Here is a 20,392-nt window from a genome sequence, read left to right as displayed (position 1 = left end):
TTCTACTTTGAATATGATATAATAAAATATAGTTTATTAAGTGTATTTTATTAGTTATACTATTATATAGTAATAAATAAAATAAATGAAAAATGTAAACTATTAATTGTATAAAAGAGTGGTATAGAATAATGTTCTATGCCATATATTATGGCATTTTTAGTTACAAAATATTTAAAAAAGAAAAGATACATACAACCAACGTTGACATAGGTAAAATTTTAAAATCGTTCTAAATTAAATTTTGAAGAATAGTAATTGACTTACCAATCGCAGTACACACGCCCAAGATCCTTGTCAACGTTGACAGATGAGTGCCAGTACTTCTAACGTATGTAGACATGCCGCCAGGTTCCGAAGAGACGTTAAAATCCTTCATGTGCGACACCATATGATAAACAATAAATTTATTAATTTGTTATAGTATACAATGTAAAAAACACTCGTGAATAAATAGAAAGGAATTTAAAAACATTTAATATATAATAAACAACGCGCTATATGATTATCAATTTCAATACGCTATGCATTACATCCAACCTCTTTCGGAGACCACGCACAACTGAAAGCATAAGTCCTTTCAGAGAAAGCTTTTGCTGTCCCCGCGCTGTACTTCACACATGCGCAGTTTGCATTTTATCCGAATTTTTTTCCAGCGCACATACTTCTCAAATTAAATATGATATAAAACTAATGTTGAATATAATATATAAATTTCATATAACGGAAGTATACGGTTTATCAAAATTTATGTTAATACTTTATATGAATATCAAATTAATCAAAATATAAACTTTATAACCAAATGAAATAACATGGACAATGAACTAAAATAAAGTTTAAAAACAATATTATTATTTTTGAAGATAAAGTTATTTTTAAATGATGAAATTAAAAATATGAAGTATTATTGAGCTTAAAATTTGTGTTACATATGACATGTGTATGAAATGTAAATACATTTAAACATATTAATTATTATATATTTACAATAAGCACGTCCAATACAGATATGTGCATTACAAAAATATATTCACCTGCGCACTTAAGCGTGTGCATCAATCAAATAACACATAGAACTGAGTGAGGTAGAGATAGTTACAACAATATGTTCGCTTCTGAAACAACAGGAGTATTTAAAATATACATTTTTAAAATTGGAACACTAACTCGCATCATTTTTAATACAGTGTTTAAATATTCTTTTTGTTTATGGTGCAAACACTTCTTACAATTAGAGCACATTTTAATACTGTAATACAATAAGATTTCTTATTATTATATAACAATAACGATATATTTATATATCATATAAAATGTTACTTTTTACATCACTTAGATTATAAATGTTATCTGAACTTTTAAATCATCAATTTTAGCTCAATTGTCAATAAAAAATAAATAGAATTTTTATCGTACATGATTTTTATATCACAAACGCAATCACGAATGTCTGCTTTAAATGTATAAATGGTAAGTAACATTCCTTCAGTTACGTCAGCCGCATTTTACCGGATTATTATTTGTGTAAAACAATGAAACACAATTTTAATTAATAGAGATAAAAATAATTTTATGAGATCAATTTTTGTAACTAACATAATTAGTTGTAATTCATTGCAGTTTTGTTTTTGATTGGCTTCTTTTTTCTGTTTTTGCTACTCCCAGCATTCTCCGAACTTGTAGTAGGCGCACTTAACTTAGGAGATTGTCCAGGAATTATATGTTTTCCTTGAATTTCTAAACCTTCGTGATTATTATTATGAATAGTTTGTACTGGTGGAGTAGATCGAAAAATAGGACTTAAAGGTTTCCTGTTACGTGATACTGGTACCGATGATGATGTTAAAGATCTAAAATTATAAAAATAATATGAAAGATATTCTTCATAGATAAAAAGAAGTTTAATGCTTTCATCATACCTATTTTTGCTACTCGAAAATCGTGTCGTGTCGAGTGGAGCAAGCTTTATATTTTTTGGCCACACAGCAGGAGAAACAGGAGCATGCCAAGCAGAAATTTTAGCTGAACTTGAATTTTTTCCCGAATTTTTAAAATAATTAATATTTTTACTTGAGCCTAATACAAAATAATATTCACACATAATGCTAAAAATATTTTTAACATTCCATATGTAATACATAATATTAAAAAAAAGTATGACATGCCTTGAAAGGAAGAAACTTCTAGAGACTGTGCCATAAACTTGATTGGAGTAGTTTTTACGGTAGAAAAGCTTTCTCTGGTTGATAAAACATAAGGCACAGGACTAACTACAACCTTTTCATTAAAAACAGTTCCAAGTTTATTTCTACTAGTGTGTGGCCTTAAAAGCTTATCTTCCATAGTAGATTCATCCTTCTGATTTCTTATTTTGTCATTATTCATAGGATTATCATGTTTTCTATAAGTTGATAAATAATTAACATTCTGCATTTATGTTTTTGTTTCATTATTCTACAATAAAGTCTATACGTACTTCTGAATTTCTTGTGTATATGTTTGACCACTTTCTTTTCTCATAGGTAAGGTATAATCTTCTCTTCCTTTACTATTACTATTTGAAAATCTACTTTCGAGAGATATTGTTTCCTCAAAACAATTTACCTTTATACTTTTTGCAGAACTTTTATTACTGTGAATAGTAGCTGTATGTATTTGTAAAACATCATTGAAATCATCATATAATGAATCAATTTCATTTCCTTTATTTGGAAACAGCTTGGATATTACATATTCATAAAGCATATCAAATATCTCATCTTGCGATGTTTTCTGTAATCTTTGCTTAGATGAATTTTTCCTTTTCTACAAATAATATATGTATATAGTCTTTTCAAAGATTGAATTTTTTTACTAAATAATTTTCTTTCTAAGGACAAAGGAATTTTTAATGACAAGTATTGTTATTTTTAAGTCTATTAGGTTATTTTAATAACATGTAAAATATTCGGTACCTTTAATGAAGTACTATGTTCTGGAAATACCTCCTCATTATTAGAATCAAAATTATTCTTTATCTGACTATAATTTACGTTCAAATCTTGATAGTTACTTTTAGATGAAAGAAACGGATTCTTCCCAACTATTCTTAAATGAGGTATTTGCATTCTCCATTGTATACATTCTTCCAAAACAGATGTTTGAGTTACTTGATTACCATCTTCATACAATGTACTTTCGATAGCTTCCCACTGTTCCATAGCTTTCTTCGTTGCAATATTTTCAATTTCTGAAGAACAGGATATATCTGTTGCAGTACTATTTTTATCCCAAGTTGATACATTGTCATCAACATCTTTCCAAGTTTTCTTCTTTTGTAAACTTGGTAATTGAAAATAATCACTTGATTTATTTTGATTATCTCGAGAATTATTCACTCTTGGTAAAATTTCAGAAGTTCTTATATTTTGTAGTAATCTATAGAAAATAATGTTTGAAATTCTTTCACAATAAATTATATATAACATAGAAATTTAAAAATAAAAGTAATTTACAAATTATGTTTATATGTAAACATTTAGGTAGAATGAATAGAATGTTATTACAAAACATACGTGTTGCGTTTAAGTTTCCTTTTATGCATTTCATGCTTCTTAAAACGGGTCTTTAATCAACTGAAGTTACTTTTAATCATTTATCTGGAAATCTTTTCGTCGTACTTATTACACGAAACCTACACTGACCACGGTAATTTTATTGATTATTTCCTTAAAAGAAGATCTTTGGTTTAAACCTTTAATTTGAAGCATTCTACCGCCATCATATTATGAATGATTTATTATTTTCTTTGAATAATTAAAAAAACACAACTTCACCATGAGGTAACATCTGATGGATTAAAATTTATGATTCGTCGCACAGTTTAGGTATATCTTATTTACTTCCGTATAACATATATTCTAGTTCTAAATAGCATATTCACTATTGGTCAATAAATGAAATGATACATTTTTCTATAAATTTAGTATGAAAGACATTGTATCGTGTTGATATCGTGTTTAGGATTACATAAGTAATTACTGTAAAATGTATAATAATATTCTAATGTATAAAATCGAAAATAAAACTAATTTGTAATATTACGCTATTGCATGAACTCGCTTTTGACATAACTGCGTGAAGTTTGCTCCGACGAATGTATTTAGTTAGAAATATCCCGTATGGACCGAGGGTGAAACTTAAATTAACTTATATAATCATGTATAAGATATATCGCTTATATGTGTATGTTTATTGTTTTCCTTCAGATTATAGACTTTCTACAGCTTATGATATATATATCTTGCTTATAAACTATTGTAACACGGTGCATCTATGAACTTTTGTAAACTGTTATATATAAATAATAAATCTAAATATAAATAATAATATATTAGTATATAAACAATAATGTATGTTACATATAAGTAGTACAGTATAACGTAAAATCGTAAATGATGCAAGTTATAATGTGTGTAGCCGTTCCATTGCGAGGATTATTACAAGACCCATGTGCTTCTCACCTGAACGTACAGGTAGCCAAGGTCATAAAAGCCTCGTGTTCTGCCATGCTCATCGCTGATTGCGAAGCTGTCTCCAAAATGTTATAAATACAGGTTCTAATTAAACAAAAGGGAATTCGACTTTACAATGGAGAAAGCTAGAAAGACTCTTACTGTATTGACTGTTTTCAATTCTCGCGCATTTCGGCGAGCAAAGCGACCAGCGCTTCACGACTAGCACCAACCCACTCGTCTTATCCCTAAAACTGCAAGGTAAAACATAACAGTAATAATTATTTCTTTTACGGTATATAACCTCTACAAGACCGTTTAAATATACTGTAGAATAGTTGGTGAAACTGTGTAGTGAATGCAGGATAGCAAAAATAACAATTTGAAGAGTTGTATATAATTTATGACAAAAATTGAAAATATAAATGGAGAAAGATACGTATTTTAATTTTTTAAAATACATGTCAAAAAATACTTACGGTATATTTATGTTTTATATAATCTGAACATTATTTTGTTGTGTTCTTTTTGAGGATTTTTTCAGGAAAAAGGTACGTGGGTTGGTGCCCATGAAACGCTGAACCACCCTGCTCGCAGAATTGCGCGAAAATTCAAAAAGACTTCGGCGTTTCTAAACGATCGTTTATTCCAACTTGTACGTTTCGATTACGGCAGAAAGAAATAAACGCTTAGAAGTAAAAAATTGAATTGAATTGAGAACTCACTTTTCTGTTTTTGATCTTCGGTTCCTGCCCTTTCTTCTTTGTTTAGGATCCCCTTCCTTTGTGTTCTTAATCCAATGATTCAATGGGTCACGTATTTCTTAGTAGACGGAGTTTCTCCTTCCTACGATCATATAAACATCTTCCGAGATTCGCTAGCCATGAGAAATCAACATGGAAGACAACAAAGTTCGTATTCTTGCGAGAGAGATAGAGATGAGTAGAATATATCTCTCTGTCTGACACATTCATGTCAAACATGTGCAGAACGAGAATTTTCTTATCTTCCGTGTTAATTTTTTACGAGTCAATTTTCGAACGGTTTTCACTAGGTTTCGGTATATGAAAGCCGAGACCTGTTTACATATATGATCGTGGTCCTTCCGAGAAAAAGATGCATACTTGCGCGGCGATTGAGAAAAATATAACGCAAGAGAGAAACAGCACAATTTGTAAGAAAGTTTACATGGGCTGCCGAAAATAGGATATTGAGAAATTATGTTGACAAATTTCGGCTGTCAATTTGTGCGACCTGTAATAGTTAATGTAAAGCTGAAGTCTTAGGAAAGTTTATGCAAAAGTAATTCTTTGATTATCTTATCTTACCCTCGTAAGATGTCAACAAATATTACTAAGAAATTTGAACTATTAATTTGATGCAATAATAAATAATTTAAAGGTATTTATCTGTCTCCTGCGCCACTTTCTCCCCTTATCCGGTTACCTTCTGTCAATAACTGGTCAATGTATTGGGTTGGCAACTAAGTGATTGCGGATTTTGTAATTAGGTAGTAATGACAAACAATACAATTACAATAATGACAAACGATACAATTTTCCATCCGCATGTATTAGGTTGTCCCGAAAGATTTTTTCGTTTTATAGGGAAATAATAGATGCACAACATTCTTTGTTTTATAGTATTTTATTGAATGATGTATGATCCATTCTGTTCTATTGGAATCTAGCACAATCAGTCAGTTTAAATTTCGTTCTTCATTTATATCGGTTGTTTTTACTCATTTAAATGAGAACCCGCGCTCGTAAGAACTTGGAAAATGGTAACATGGCCACATGTTGAAAATGGTAACAAATCCTCCAGAAATAGACGACCAGTCCGATCTTGTGTTTTATTCGTTTTTTCCTTTTTGCGTTCGCGCTCTACAAGTCTTAATTTGAGAATAATCATTCTATTTTTTAAAAACTAGACTTATAAATTATGTAATACAAAAGTAATTAATCTAGTGGTTAACTAAACTAATTTAACCGAATTACAAATATGATGTGAAATGGGCGTCATGTCGCATAAGGACATGTAGATGTTTGTCTTTACATCACTCTCTTCCGAGTGAGTTGTTCGAACTTCAACTCGCATATCTTACTTCGATGTCAGATTTTTTATTTTCCTTTATTTAACATATCTACGAATATGTTTGTTAGTGTTCCGTAGTATTTAATTTTAAAAACATAGTTATTTATCCGTTCTATAATTTCGAACCGCCCTTCATAAGGTGCCTCAGAAGGCTTTTTCGTAGCGTCGACTCGAAGAAATACATGTGAGCAAGTATGTAGATCCTTGATGAGGAATATTTTTTTATTGCTATGATGTCTAATTGGACTTGGTTTTATCTTCGTTTCTCGATTCGATTCTTCGATTTGTTTCTATTTCTTCGCCGATAAGAAATTCTCCAGATAGTTTCAGTTTTGTACCATAGACCATTTCTGTAACGGATGCCTTCAGATCCTCCTTTACGTTGGCTCGAAGTCTCAGCAGCATTGTTGGGAATATTTCTGCATAATTCTTGGTTTCGTAGCATATGATAACTGACTTCAACAACTTATGCCATCTTGCTATTGTCTTGTCTGCCTATCAGTTTTGACAACGCTTTTTATGATTAAATTGTGTTCCTTGATCGGTAGTGATTGTTGCTGAGACTTCGAATCCTAATACCCATTCCGCATAGAGCTATGCTGTCTACAGAGATGTTCATGAATGCCATTGCTTCCGACCACCTGGAGAATCTGTTTATTGCAGTTAAACAGTATTTGTAGCCCTTGCTAATGAAACTATAGAAACATTAAATTTCGATAATGTTCGGATGTATTGTAAAATTCAACATTTCAAACAATTTCTTTCCTATATATAAGGGATCGACTCGCTTAGTTTTTAAGATATTCGAAAAATTGTCGGTACAACTATATTGTATTTCTGCTTACAAATGTGCGTGTATGATAACGTATACGTCAGTATTGATTACCGACAGCCGACCACTTATCGTCTGTATATAAACAGGAGTTGGCCAAACCTAAAGTCTTCGTGCGCAACGTACATATATGTATATGCGAAGCTGCAGCAGTGTTATAACTTTATAACTTGTAACTCAATTAGAAATGAATATCATTAACGTATTATACATGGTGGTTGGTAACTGGTGGTACAGGCGGAAAGGGGGTGATTCTACGCGAAAAAAGAAGTCGAAAATATAGAATAAACATTTTTTTTTTTTAATTTTTCCATCGAGACAACGATCTACAGTGAGATCCGTTATAACGAGACGCGATAAAGTGCACGCGTACCGAGCGAAAATTCAAAGTCGATTTTCTCGAAAATAAAGCCTCAAACGAAAAATTTTTATTCTATATTTTCAACTTCTTTTTTCACGTAGAATCATCCCCTTTCCGCTTGTACCACCAGTTACCAACCACCCTATACATTTAGGTTTCTGTTAGATTTACTGTGATGTCCAGATGTATATGCTCGAGTCGACCTTACTGTGGAATATGTATATTTTCTAGAGCTGGCTTATTGTAGCGATGAATCTTGTTTTTTTGGCTTAATTAATGCTTTTTCTTGTCAACTTCCTAGTTGTCCTCCACCAGAATGCGATAGGGTGTGTGCATGATAAAAAATTCTTTCTCTTAGTTTCTTTGGCACATAAGGTCTGATATAATTTTTTATGTCTTTGTACAGCAATTCTTAACTGTTTAAAAATAGTTTTTGAAAGTTTAACGTGCTGGATTTTTCTATAGTAATTTTCGCCAGTTTTTTGTCTTGTGCTTGAGCTTTCATTAACTCATCTGTAGAGATAATGAGAAACATTTTGATCCTGAACAATACATTAGCCACACTATTTAGTGTATTCACATATTCACTGTCTACGTACACTACTTAGTAAATTTTAGTAAATTGACTGATGCAACTGTCTCGTTTGTGATGGGCCGGCTTTGTCAGCTTTTTTCTGAAATACGTACATAAACGGCTTATGGCTCGTTTGTAGAAACAGTTCTTTGCCTCCCACAAAATGCCTGAAGCTCTCTATCGTATACGCTATATCTCGTCTGTGTCTTTTCTAACTTTCTTGCAAAAAGCCTAATGGTTCTCACATATCTTTATTATATTGCTCTAAAATTGCGCCGATGGCGACGTCCGATACATCCATGTACGACGCCAACGCTGTGTTTTCTTTTGAATTGCATAAGAGAGATGCCGCGGCGATCTTTTGCTCCTATAAACGTCTTTTTAGATTCATCGTCCCGGCACACCAGCCAGTTATCTTTTTTTTCGGGGAAAAAAAGGAAAAAAAAACGGTTTTAGAAGAAAAACAGGCACAATGGACAATCTGGTCATGCTAACCACAGACATCAAAATAATTCAATAAAAAGGAAGAAATCTATTATAATGTTAATCACCAGACCAATTATAAAGATGCTAGAAAGGAAGGGATACCTAATGAAAATACAGAAATATTTTAACCACTGAGTATCAAACGAAGCTATAGATTGCAAAAGGGAGTTTGATCCACCGTAACACCAGTGGGAAGAATATAGAGAAAAGGACTAGCCCAAAGAACTATTTTCAGTTCTATACCGAATAACATTTACCGACGGATATTACCAAAGAAATAGAAAGTAACCAAGTAACCAAGAACATCATATATACTACAAGCAGCGCACCACAATGAGAAAAGGAAGCCTTACAGATTTGCGTTCAACTTGAGAAAAATAGATTTACAGACAGCGGCAGAGAAAACCAAAATATTAAAATTCACAACAAAAAAAGAGAAACAAAAGGTCGATCTACAAAACTACAATAGAAATCAATGGGCAAGAAAATACAAAACAATAGTCAGATCAGTTTTAGAATATGGGATCTAATTCTCGTACCACGTCCGCCGAGAGAATAGAAGTACAAGCAAACAAAGTACATCATGCAGGTCTAAGAGCAGTCATAGGTTATAGAATCACAACCCCGACAAATATAATGAACATAGAAACTGACTGAAAGTAGGACAAAAAAAAAGTATTACAAAAAAAAATCAATCCAAACAATGAAATAATAAAACTAACAGAGGAATTGATAAAATATGAGGAAGAAGGAAAGGAATACCAGAACATGGATGCAATAACAAAGACATGGAGAAGCACACAAGAAATGTGATTATATAGAATATAATTATTAGAGTATATTATAATAAATATCGAACAGAAAAAAATAGCAACCATGAAAGAAAACACAGAAACAATCAAAAGAATTCTTTATAAGCATAAACGTTTTAGGAGCAGCATACAAAAAGGGGATAAATATGTTGGAGATATAGGGACATCGGGCCTTCCTTTTGGAATTTTGGGAAGATCCCCGATACTTTGGTCTAAACTATTTATTATAGCTGTATCTAAATAATAGAACTTGGAAGTAGTTGTTGTGATACGATCTGATTATGTTTGCCCGAGATTTGTGACAGTGGCCTTGGGCTCGAGGTGACACAACTAATCGCCGAACGTAGCCACGGTCACGGGATAAACGTTTTTACTTAACAGTAAAAGTACCAATATTGAGGGACACACGCTGTATTAACAAACAAGCCCCGGGCAGGGGCAATGTCGACTCTACGCGGGTCTGCCTAGTAACGGCGCCTGGAATTTTGTCGATATCCCCGGTCAATATGCAATTGACAAATGCGATCGCATCAGTCTTTTATTCTTGTGATCACCTTGGAGAGTTTACACGCATCGTCTTGTCTGTCAGTCAGAATGATACCAAGCGCCACAGCTAACGTCACTTTGTGTTTCAAAATATATTCTTTTGAACAAAGAGATTCCCCGGTTGACCGTGGATTCGTTGTTGAACCTAAGAACATTCTCTTTACATTAAGAGTGTCTAATTACCACGATTAATTGTTAAACCCTATTAAATCAATGCTTGTACATAGAATTGTAAATATAATCTCCATTGAACAACTACGATGTCTTGTCCTAATGAAGATACGCAACGCGCCCCAAAGACTAAGGCCAACCCGGCAAACCCGACAAATATAAAAAATGACAGTTTGATTAAGGACTTAATTGTAAAGATAAAGATGGATCCAATATGGACAATAAAGTATTACACTAGTAGGTCGAAGAAGCGAAATGCATATACTAATGGGATTGGAATTATCAGAAACGAAGGAAGAGAATAGAAAGAAAGGGGAATCAGCATTCACAATAGGACAACCATCTTCACTACAGTGACGATAACAGTTCACGAAGAATTAAAAAGGGGCAGAAGCCGAAACAAAGATAAACAAGTCGCAATCCTAACCGATTCATGAAACACATTAAATATCATAGCACACAGGTTGAGAGGAACAAGAACAAGAACAACAAAGAAGGAGGAAAACATCTGCATCGATAAGATCGCCGAGCAACTGATAGAAACAGAGAAGGAAAAAATGAAACGACCCAGAAAAGGGCAAACAAGGAAAAAGAACAGACAGATATAACAGAAAAAAAATTTGCTTGATATGGATATCAGCACATATAGGGATAGAAGGTAATGAAAGAACAGGCCAAAAGACGAAAGGGCAAACAAGAGGAGTAGCGGACAACAGCTACAAAATTTCGACAATGAGTATCGACACCACCTCGAAAAAGAATCATGGAAATGAAAAGAACTAGTATGCTTAAACGAATATTCGTACGCGAATAAGGAAACATGCTTCCCTATTCTCGCTAATCAGACTAAATTATTTATTTTAATTGTATAATTTATAAAATGTATATGTATATAGTTATATCCATACGCGACATACCAGGTAAACAAAGAAGAAGGGGATAATGATATATAGCTCCTCGAGGTAGCTGACCGTTACTTGACGGAGCTAATTTCCAAAAATACTACAAAGAACGCCGAGAATTGTACAAACTATCAGTCCATTAATCTAATACTGTCTAATTTAACTAAAACTACTCGCACAAGATTAATTCGTCGTTTGAAGTATCACCTACGACTTGCTCAACAACGAACAGCTCACTGTACGCAACAACATCAAAGAATAGAAATTGATTCAGATATAGTTATAGTCGGTATCATTTTATTCGTAAAAATCTCAATAATCCAACTGAAACTATCTTACAACAATGAAATAAAAAGTATAAAAACTGTACTCTTCTTGCTTCGACGATTTATGTATTAATAATTGTGTCATCGTCGGTACGAATCATAGGTAACACCGGAAATTGTTTCAAATAACCGGTTTCATGTGTAAGTGCAAGTTTCAAGTGCAAGTGAGGATGGTTCGTGAACAAATTCTAGGCGTGTATGGGTACACATTTACGACAGCAGGCGAAGGGAAAGGGAAAGAGAGAGAATCGCTCCGAAATTATCGGACAACATCAACATTCAGGTGGGATTGAACCGATATCTATGACATACGGGTAAAAGTAGCCTGACTCGTCGGTTCTTTTTGACTTGAGCGAGATTGCCTGACTTTTTTTTGTGATGACACCCAAAGATAGATTGTCATCTTAATTATTTCCACCGTCGCGATAGCGTGCGTTACCTAAACATTTGAAGAGCGTAAGAATCGCTTTTAACTTTTGACCTGACAGTAATAAAGACATCCTTGGTGAAATACTCAACTAGATTAGATGGTCACTTGAGTAGAGAAAAATCCATAAATAAAAACAGCTAGAAACAATAAAAGGGGACAACCGTGATGTATTGATGTAGTTCCTCAACGTGTATAAACCTTAAGCGAGGTATGCGAAGAAAAAAGAATCTTTTGACAAAGCCCTTTTCGACAGTGACAATTTAGAGTCGTGTCACACACAGTGCACACATATGCACTTCTACACTACTTTCCCTTGGATCATGCCACGAACTAGGGAACCTGGAGAAGGGATTGGTCCTCATGAACTCTCACCGAATTTCATATTTTGCTAAATCAGGAACTATAACGAAGAAATGGAGAGAATCCTCAGAATCACTTTGGCTTCGATACCAACAAAATACACAGCAATCTCCAAATCCATTTCATTCTTATTTTTTTCGATAAAAGTTCTAACCTTTATCTCGCGCACTCAGCAGTTTAATGCTTCAGCATTTTAAAGTGGTTGTCTCCTCCCGCGAACTTTCATCTCTAAATTAGGACAGCTCGTGCCATCTAAGCGACAAGTGGAATATTATTAAGCGACGTGAACATAAAATTGCAAGCCTGCTCGAAATCGTAATAGTTGCTAATAGTAAACATACATGTTACACTTCTGCCATTTTCATATGTTCTCGTGAGCGCGGGTTCCAAGTGGTTAACCCTATACTTTTATTCGCATAAAAACATAATAAATTCACATATCTCATAAAATTATCAGACCAGTAACAGTACAGTTATTAATATTCAATAGTATTAACATTAATGATATACACTCCTCGTCAAAGAGATAGCCCAGGTGTGCTATCTTTAATTTCTTAATGACGCGTGTAAAGTTTTTCGTCCGTAATGTATAATATCAAAACATTATGAGCTCAGGATATGCGGTTCGTTGAAGATAATTATAAATATTATGAGGTTTAGTGTGTAACAAAAAAGAATCGTTTTATTTTAAGAACGAAGTGATAGCACATGTACAATAAGAAAATAATAATCAACATAAATCGTAACTAACAATAATTACTTATCAAACATATATACTTTTTTAATAATGGGTACATCCCCCTTTATTTTCTATTACTTCTATTGTAGGATTTGGTATCGATTTATATAGTTTCTGAATATAATTTTGACTTAACGTATCCCATTCGCGTACAATTGCATTTTTTAATTCTTGTACGTGTTGATACTGCTTTCCATTCGCGTATACGCCGTGAACAAGTTCTGCCCAGCAATTTTCAATAATATTAAGGTCCGTGGAGCGTGCAGGCCACGGCAAAATAGATATATTATTTTCATTAAAATATGATTGTACCAATCTTGATGTGTGTACAGATGCATTATCTCGTTGAAAGATGTAATCAGGTCCAGAAATGCGTTCTGCATGATTATTTAGCTGTTCTTTGATTAAATTTATGTATCGGACACTATTCATTCTCCCATCGATAAACTTGATACTTGTCTTGCCGAAGTAACCGATGCCGGTCCAAACCATCACGCTGCCTCCTCCTATTTGTCGTCGAATTGCTGACATTGTCTCTTTTCTTATGTCATGAAAATAATATTACAGTCCATCAGGACCATCCAAGTTTAATCTTTTTTCGTCTGAAAACAGTACCTTTCTCCATTTCTTTTTCCAATGCACTCTTTCTTTTGCAAAGCGTAAACGTTCTACTTTGTGTTTCGTTGTTAACGAAGGTTTCTTTTTCAATTTTAGCCTCTCAATATTTTTGCAGGATAGTAGAACTCGACGAACACTTGAAACACTGGCACTAACATTAGATTTCTCCATTATTTGCTTCGTTGTTAACTGCGAGTTGGAAGCTACACGCAAAATTGCTCGCTTATCACGATCGGATAGCGATGACGGCCGACCAGTACTTTTCTTTTTGCCATAATCTTCAACGTTTTTTAAGAAATTGTGTATTACTCTACGACTTCTTCTTATTACTTCCGATATTTTCGCTACTGATAACCGTTGCTGTTTTAGTTCAAGAATTTGCTTTTTTTCAGACTCGCTTAATCTTTTTCCGCGTCCCATAGTTACAAATTTATGTAATATTGTACTGTAATCTTTACTCGCTGATAGATTACGAACTACTGAGCAATTTCTAAACACATTTACAGAGTGTGCTATCATTTCGACCTTAGTATTGTAGTATCGTTGACGAGGGGCCTGGAGAGTGTCGCGCGAATTATAAACAAGCGGTTGCTGAGCATGTGCGTGATGGGACAAAAGATATGAGGCTAAGACAAAAGATAAGGGGTTGCTAAGGGACATAAACGAATTAACAGCAGTACGAGTTGAGAAGTCAGAGAGTGCGAATGACGTTGTTGAGATAGTGTTGCTAGCGTTTTTGAGAGAGAGTTGAATCCGTGGTGACGAGAGTTACTAATTAATTATCTGGTTGTCTTAATTATAATATGTTGTCGTGATTAGTTCATGTTAAATAACCGTAGTTTACTGTTTAATCAATATCTGTTTAATCCATTTATTGTAAATAAAATAATTATAATAGTTTACGATACTACAGTATGGAACAATTTTTCTTTGTTGTATACAAACATCTACGACATTGTGACTTATTTCCAGCAAGTCGCGTATCCTGAGCTCATAATATTTTGATATTGTATGTTACAGACCAAAAACTACACGTATCATTGGGAAATTAAAGACAGCACACCTGGGTTATGTTTTTGACAAGGAGTGTAATTAGTAATATAGATTTGTTTACATTTTTGATCACAAAATTTGTACTTTGTTCTGTTAATTTTAATATTTTTATTTTATTATAAAGAATATCAAATAAATTTTAGGAAATAAGATCAGAATCGTTACTATATATTTAATAAATATTAAAGTATTTAACCTGTATAATAAAGGATCTTAACAATATATTATACAAGTATACTATAAACAACTAATACATACTTAGATAAAAGAACTTGTAAAATATGCACTGTCATGTAGGGTTTTGTGTAAGTCTTGCATGTAATGCTGTGTGAACTTTTGTACATTTTCCACTTCTTGATTGTATGGGAGATTGAAACTCCAATGATACTCGCTTGGAGCTGTTATTAAGTGTAATTGGGGATAGACTAGATGGCTCACCATAAGATTGTAATTTTTCAAGCCGTTTTTGTATGGCAACAGATTTTGCTAGTTGATTATTTATTAAACTCCTTCCTTGGAATTCCTGATATACATGATCATTAAATTGCTTGTTAGCATTAATATTTTCATTTGATACATCTCTGTTGAAATTATTTCTCATCATTGATTTCTTTTGTACTTTCTCCGAAATTTCTACCACACAGGTATCTATATACGTACTAATATCCTTTGAAAATATGATTTAAAAATATGATTTAGTAACAAGATTATAAAGTTATTAAATTTATCACACCAATATCTTCCAATATATTCAAAACATTTACCGTTATCAAACGTTTTAAATTTTCTAAAGGTTCCTGAAGGTGACTGTCTCGAGGATTATGCGTAAAAATACTTCGTTCTGTGCAATATGCCACTGGTATATTCCATGATGTAGCTCGACGCCATTCTAAATTGCCACAGGCAACAAGAGATCCTACAGTCAAAATTTCTGCATACCCAAAAGAAGATATCCCATGCCAAAAGAGTATTGATAAATATGAAGACACAGAATCTGCATGTGGATATGCTAAATACACAGCTTGAAAATTTTTCATACCCTAACAAATAAATAGAAAAAATTATCATTGTAAATCTTCAATTTTACATATATATTTACAATAACTTACATAGGGTTCGTTTCCAATAGAAGCAATAATTCCTACTGTATCAAATTCTCCATAAGCTGGAGTGAAGGTTGGCTTACTTATTTCACATAATGCTGTATATGTTCTCAGACGAAAACTATTATCAGAAATGTTTACTTGGATAAATGATGTATTTCGATTTGCAGTTAATAGCAACTCATTACCTCTATTACAATAAATATTATTATGCTACACTTGATTAGTAATAAAAAATAGTAGAGAAATATAATATAGAAATTAATACCTTTTTGCCCAGGGCATAACATTACAAAGTGATATACAATTTCCTTCTTTTAAAATATCTATAACTTCTTCGCTGGGAGACCAAACTGAAAGAATAGCATTTGTTTCTTCCTCAATTACGCGAATTTTTAAAAGAGGTGTAACCTGTCGCGGTAGAGGTAAGTTTTCTTGTAATCGAGACTCTAATTTTTGTCTAAATTTCTCCTGTTTCATGAGACAATCATTCTTTAATTGCTTTAGCTCTTGTTCCGAACGAAATTCCTATGACAAAAATATAAATTTGCAAACAGTTATAACACAGAAAACAATTATTGTATATTGTTGTATTAGTTAATACCTCTTTAAATAATCTGTCGCAATCTTCATTCCATTCAACTGCTGCTAAATCGATACTGTCTGTATTTAAATTACTTTTGCATTTTCCAGTATGAAAATATTTCTCTGCTTTAGCATAAAATGCTTCTATCATTGACCGACATTCCTTTTCATAGATAATGCTAGCTTTTTCTTCGCATCTAGCATTTCGAAAAACTAGAATCAGGAAATGAAATGGTTTAAAATGATTAGAAAGAGCTGAAAATATTAAAAGCACGCATGCATATCTTACTAGATTCTCCTGTTGAAGTTTTCTCATGATATAACATTGGATATACCCTCGCAACTATAACTTTAATTTTCCCAATTAAGCCACCATTTGGATAAATGGTCTTTAATTTAGTGCACATTGGTCCCGATGGTACTGTATACCCTAACTTCATATCCCATCTTGCTCTTCTTGTTGAATTTGTATGTAATTTTAAACATACATTCTCTGCAATCTAAGAGATAACAATTTTTAATGTATTAAATATTCTTCACTAAAATTTAAAGAAACTTTTGAAACTATATTTACTTCCAAAGGTGAGCATCCTTGATCACAATTTAATAATTCAGATCCATATGTTAATAATTTTGTTCCCTCTTTTATTTTGCCAGATATTATATGTTTCATCATTGCCTGATCAATTGAAGCTTGAATACTATACCATCCATCTGTTAATATCAATTTTTGGGATGATAATTTTAATTGATTTTTGTTTTCGATATCAGAATCATCACACTATATACAAAAAGAAAGAAAAACCTGAATATTGATTCTCAATAAAAAAAAAAGATTCATCTGCATTAAAAAAAAATTACTTTATTAATAGAAGATACACATAAAACCATTCTCTTGGTTGCAACATCATCTTTCTCTAATATTTTTCTTAAAGCCGATCTTTGAGATCTATCAATTTCCCTGTCATAACGATATTTCAATTCCATCATTACCCTGGCAGGAGTTAGAGCTCTAAAAAGCAACTCTTTTTTTATAGTAATTTATATTTTTTAACATGTTCAAATTATAAAAATAATTCAAAGTTCTACCTTGGTAGAATGATATAACCTAGTTTTATTCTATCCATTGATGCTAATTTCCATACAATCCATTTGTAATGATTTTCTACCCAACCAATGGGAAGTAAGTTAGGATCTACACCTGGACTTGCTAAAAAAGATCTTTTAATTTCTGTTATTCCTACATAACCATTTTCATCCAAAATTAAACAAGCTCCATCTTCCAATTTTATACCATCAATATTATTTTGCACAATATTTTGCCTAAACAGTGTAGACCAAATTTGTAATCCAGTATCTAATGTACAAAAAGTCATTTTTGACCAAAATATGTCTCACCCATAAAAATCTGCACAATGAAATTTATACATTGTCGCATTATCAGCTCTTAGATCCAAAATTTCAGGTGGTAATTTTCTGTTAACAAGCTAATAAATAAAGATCAATAATTAAAATTTAATTGTTTAATAAAAAATTATATCTTTTTTCTTAAACCTTACCTCTTCATCTGTACATAGAATAGGTTTTTCTCCCTTACTAATTTCTTTCCATGATATACGATTATTGGTATTACTCTTTCTGTGAAAATATAATTTACTGATTGTTGGTTTAGGCTTACTTTTTTGCTTCATACTAATTTGTTTTTCCTACAAGTATAAATTAAGATATCGTTTTTTAAAATTTCTTTTAATAATAACATTAATAGTAACAATAAGACATATTATATTGAAGCTTACTTGTTCTAAAGCAGCTTCTAAACGTTTCTCTAATACAGTTACAGATTGATTTATAAAGTCTATCATTAATTGAGAGTCACCAAAATCATTAACGACTGCAGAGTCATACTGATCCTGTTTATCTGTTAAATCTTGCTTCTCTGTTAAACAATTATCTTTTTTATTTATATATTGGTTCAGACTTGCATAATCATCATTTAACTTTTCTACATTATCTATAAATTTATCTGCTTTATTACATAAACATGCCAACTTATCTACTTTATTTTTTGAGGTATTTGTAGTTTCTCTTCTACCTGTACTCCTTCGCTTTTTACGAATAAATTGTCCTCCTATTACTGGGCTAGATGGAACACTTACAGTTTCATCATTTTCTTTAATTTCCTTAGGAGATATTTGTTGCTCCGTGAAATCTAAATCCTTTTCATCAGCTAAAAGTGCAACTGCACTAGCTATTTCATGTGAAATTACATAGTTATCTATTATTTCATCACTTTTCTTGCTTGTTTCAGTAATATTAATCATAATATTATCTTTTAATTTAAGTTCAACATCACAATTTAAAGTTACTTGCATAGATACTGAAGATGTGTTTTGATTTCCTTTTTCTTCATTATTCAATGAGTTTCTATGAGTAGATTTTAAGACTTGAAACTCATTACTAAATCGTAACTTTTTAAACTGACTAGATTTTGCTTTGTTGATCAAAGATACACTGTCATCTACATCTTTAATTTTTCGCTTCTGCAATGGTTTAGGTAATGCAAGAATAGTTTCAAAATCTTTGGAGATTTCTTCTTGAAACATTGCTTTTGCTTTTGATAGTGCTTCACTGGTCACATTAATGCGTTGACCACTTGCAGTTTGAAATCCAACATCTGGTATTTGCGCATTAAATGTATTAATTCCATTTTCAGCTTTGAATTTTTGTTCAGAGTTGTCACTTTCTTTAAGCTCATTATTAAAAAGTTCTTTTGCTTTTGATAGTGCTTCACTGGTCACATTAATGCGTTGACCACTTGCAGTTTGAAATCCAACATCTGGTATTCGTGCATTAAATGTATTAATTTCATTTTCAGCTTTGAATTTTTGTTCAGAGTTGTCACTTTCTTTAAGCTCATTATTAAAAAGTTCTCTTGCTTTTGATAGTGCTTCATTGGTCACATTAATGCGTTGACCACTTGCAGTTTGAAATCCAACATCTGGTATTCGTGCATTAAATGTATTAATTTCATTTTCAGCTTTGAATTTTTGTCCAGAATTGTCATTTTCTTTAAACTCATTATTAAAAAGTTCTTTTGCTTTTGATAGTGCTTCACTGGTCACATTAATGCGTTGACCACTTGCAGTTTGAAATCCAACATCTGGTATTTGCGCATTAAATGTATTAATTTCATTTTCAGCTTTGAATTTTTGTTCAGAGTTGTCACTTTCTTTAAGCTCATTATTAAAAAGTTCTCTTGCTTTTGATAGTGCTTCATTGGTCACATTAATGCATTTACCACTTGCAGTTTGAAATCCAACATCTGGTATTTGCGCATTAAATGTATTAATTTCATTTTCAGCTTTGAATTTTTGTTCAGAGTTGTCACTTTCTTTAAGCTCATTATTAAAAAGTTCTCTTGCTTTTGATAGTGCTTCATTGGTCACATTAATGCATTTACCACTTGCAGTTTGAAATCCAACATCTGGTATTTGCGCATTAAATGTATTAATTTCATTTTCAGCTTTGAATTTTTGTCCAGAATTGTCATTTTCTTTAAACTCATTATTAAAAAATTCTCTTGCTTTTGATAAAGCTCTCTCAGACACATGGATTGAATTACCACTGGCAGTAGCAAAACCAAATGAGAAACCATCACTTTTATTATGCATATTTATATATATTAAACTTTTAAAATCTGCACGAAAATATATTTATTAAATAGATTGATATTAAAACAATGTCAACACTGAAAATCATTCGTTCTTACATTTTGATTGATGATATTTAAGCATTTTTCATAATTACCATTTTCCAGGTATTAAGACGAATTTTGCGATAAACACAAGTTGTCAAAGGATGCCATCTATAGAAGTATCTGACAAATTAAATTTTTTTGTGGGAA

General features: G+C 32.1%; 3 protein-coding genes across 5 annotated transcripts in view; all 3 read right to left on the bottom strand.

Moving 5' to 3' along the window:
* The window catches only part of LOC126866490 (chromosome transmission fidelity protein 18 homolog), a 206,999-nt gene extending 206,601 nt beyond the window's left edge, over positions 1-398 (bottom strand). For both annotated transcript variants that reach the window (XM_050620101.1, XM_050620110.1), the window contains exon 1: positions 268-398. The gene's annotated coding sequence lies outside the window, so the exon portion shown is untranslated. The remainder of the gene's footprint in view (positions 1-267) is intronic.
* A 563-nt stretch (positions 399-961) lies between these two features.
* LOC126866565 (uncharacterized) lies at positions 962-3,700 on the bottom strand. The gene is made up of 6 exons (XM_050620325.1): positions 3,558-3,700; positions 2,958-3,420; positions 2,480-2,808; positions 2,169-2,404; positions 1,923-2,079; positions 962-1,853 (listed from the first exon to the last, which is right to left on the bottom strand). Exons 1-6 carry the CDS (start codon positions 3,584-3,586, stop codon positions 1,604-1,606), a joined length of 1,464 nt encoding a protein of 487 aa, XP_050476282.1. The 5' UTR covers positions 3,587-3,700; the 3' UTR covers positions 962-1,603.
* A 117-nt stretch (positions 3,701-3,817) lies between these two features.
* Positions 3,818-20,372, bottom strand: LOC126866396 (breast cancer type 2 susceptibility protein homolog). 2 transcript variants are annotated; one of them, XR_007689860.1, is made up of 15 exons: positions 20,258-20,372; positions 18,285-20,185; positions 18,048-18,194; positions 17,887-17,975; positions 17,578-17,811; positions 17,350-17,500; positions 17,063-17,269; positions 16,778-16,988; positions 16,508-16,701; positions 16,172-16,431; positions 15,910-16,093; positions 15,565-15,840; positions 15,059-15,467; positions 5,222-5,286; positions 3,818-4,601 (listed from the first exon to the last, which is right to left on the bottom strand). XR_007689860.1 is itself a non-coding variant. In XM_050619931.1 (13 exons), the coding sequence occupies exons 1-13, from the start codon at positions 20,280-20,282 to the stop codon at positions 15,090-15,092; spliced, it is 4,257 nt and encodes a 1,418-aa protein (XP_050475888.1). In that variant the 5' UTR covers positions 20,283-20,372; the 3' UTR covers positions 14,603-15,089. The 2 variants fall into 2 exon arrangements, 1 of the variants encoding a protein (XP_050475888.1); XM_050619931.1 differs by lacking the exons at positions 3,818-4,601; positions 5,222-5,286 and having other exon boundaries at positions 14,603-15,467.
* Positions 20,373-20,392: the final 20 nt, after the last annotated feature.

The sequence above is a fragment of the Bombus huntii genome, chromosome 1 (assembly GCF_024542735.1).
Source record: "Bombus huntii isolate Logan2020A chromosome 1, iyBomHunt1.1, whole genome shotgun sequence".
Classification (NCBI taxonomy): Eukaryota; Metazoa; Arthropoda; class Insecta; order Hymenoptera; family Apidae; genus Bombus; species Bombus huntii.
This window is presented reverse-complemented; position numbering and strand designations above follow the sequence as displayed.

Coding starts and splice junctions, on each gene's coding strand:
- LOC126866565 (XM_050620325.1), bottom strand. CDS start 3,586: ATGCATAAAAGGAAACTTAAACGCAACAC. Junction 3,421..3,557: donor AGGAAACTTAAACGCAACAC/GTATGTTTTGTA, acceptor TATTTTCTATAG/ATTACTACAAAATATAAGAA. Junction 2,809..2,957: donor AACATAGTACTTCATTAAAG/GTACCGAATATT, acceptor TATTATTTGTAG/AAAAGGAAAAATTCATCTAA.
- LOC126866396 (XM_050619931.1), bottom strand. CDS start 20,282: ATGCTTAAATATCATCAATCAAAAT. Junction 18,195..18,284: donor TAGAAGCTGCTTTAGAACAA/GTAAGCTTCAAT, acceptor TTATACTTGTAG/GAAAAACAAATTAGTATGAA. Junction 16,989..17,062: donor AAGGATGCTCACCTTTGGAA/GTAAATATAGTT, acceptor GTTATCTCTTAG/ATTGCAGAGAATGTATGTTT.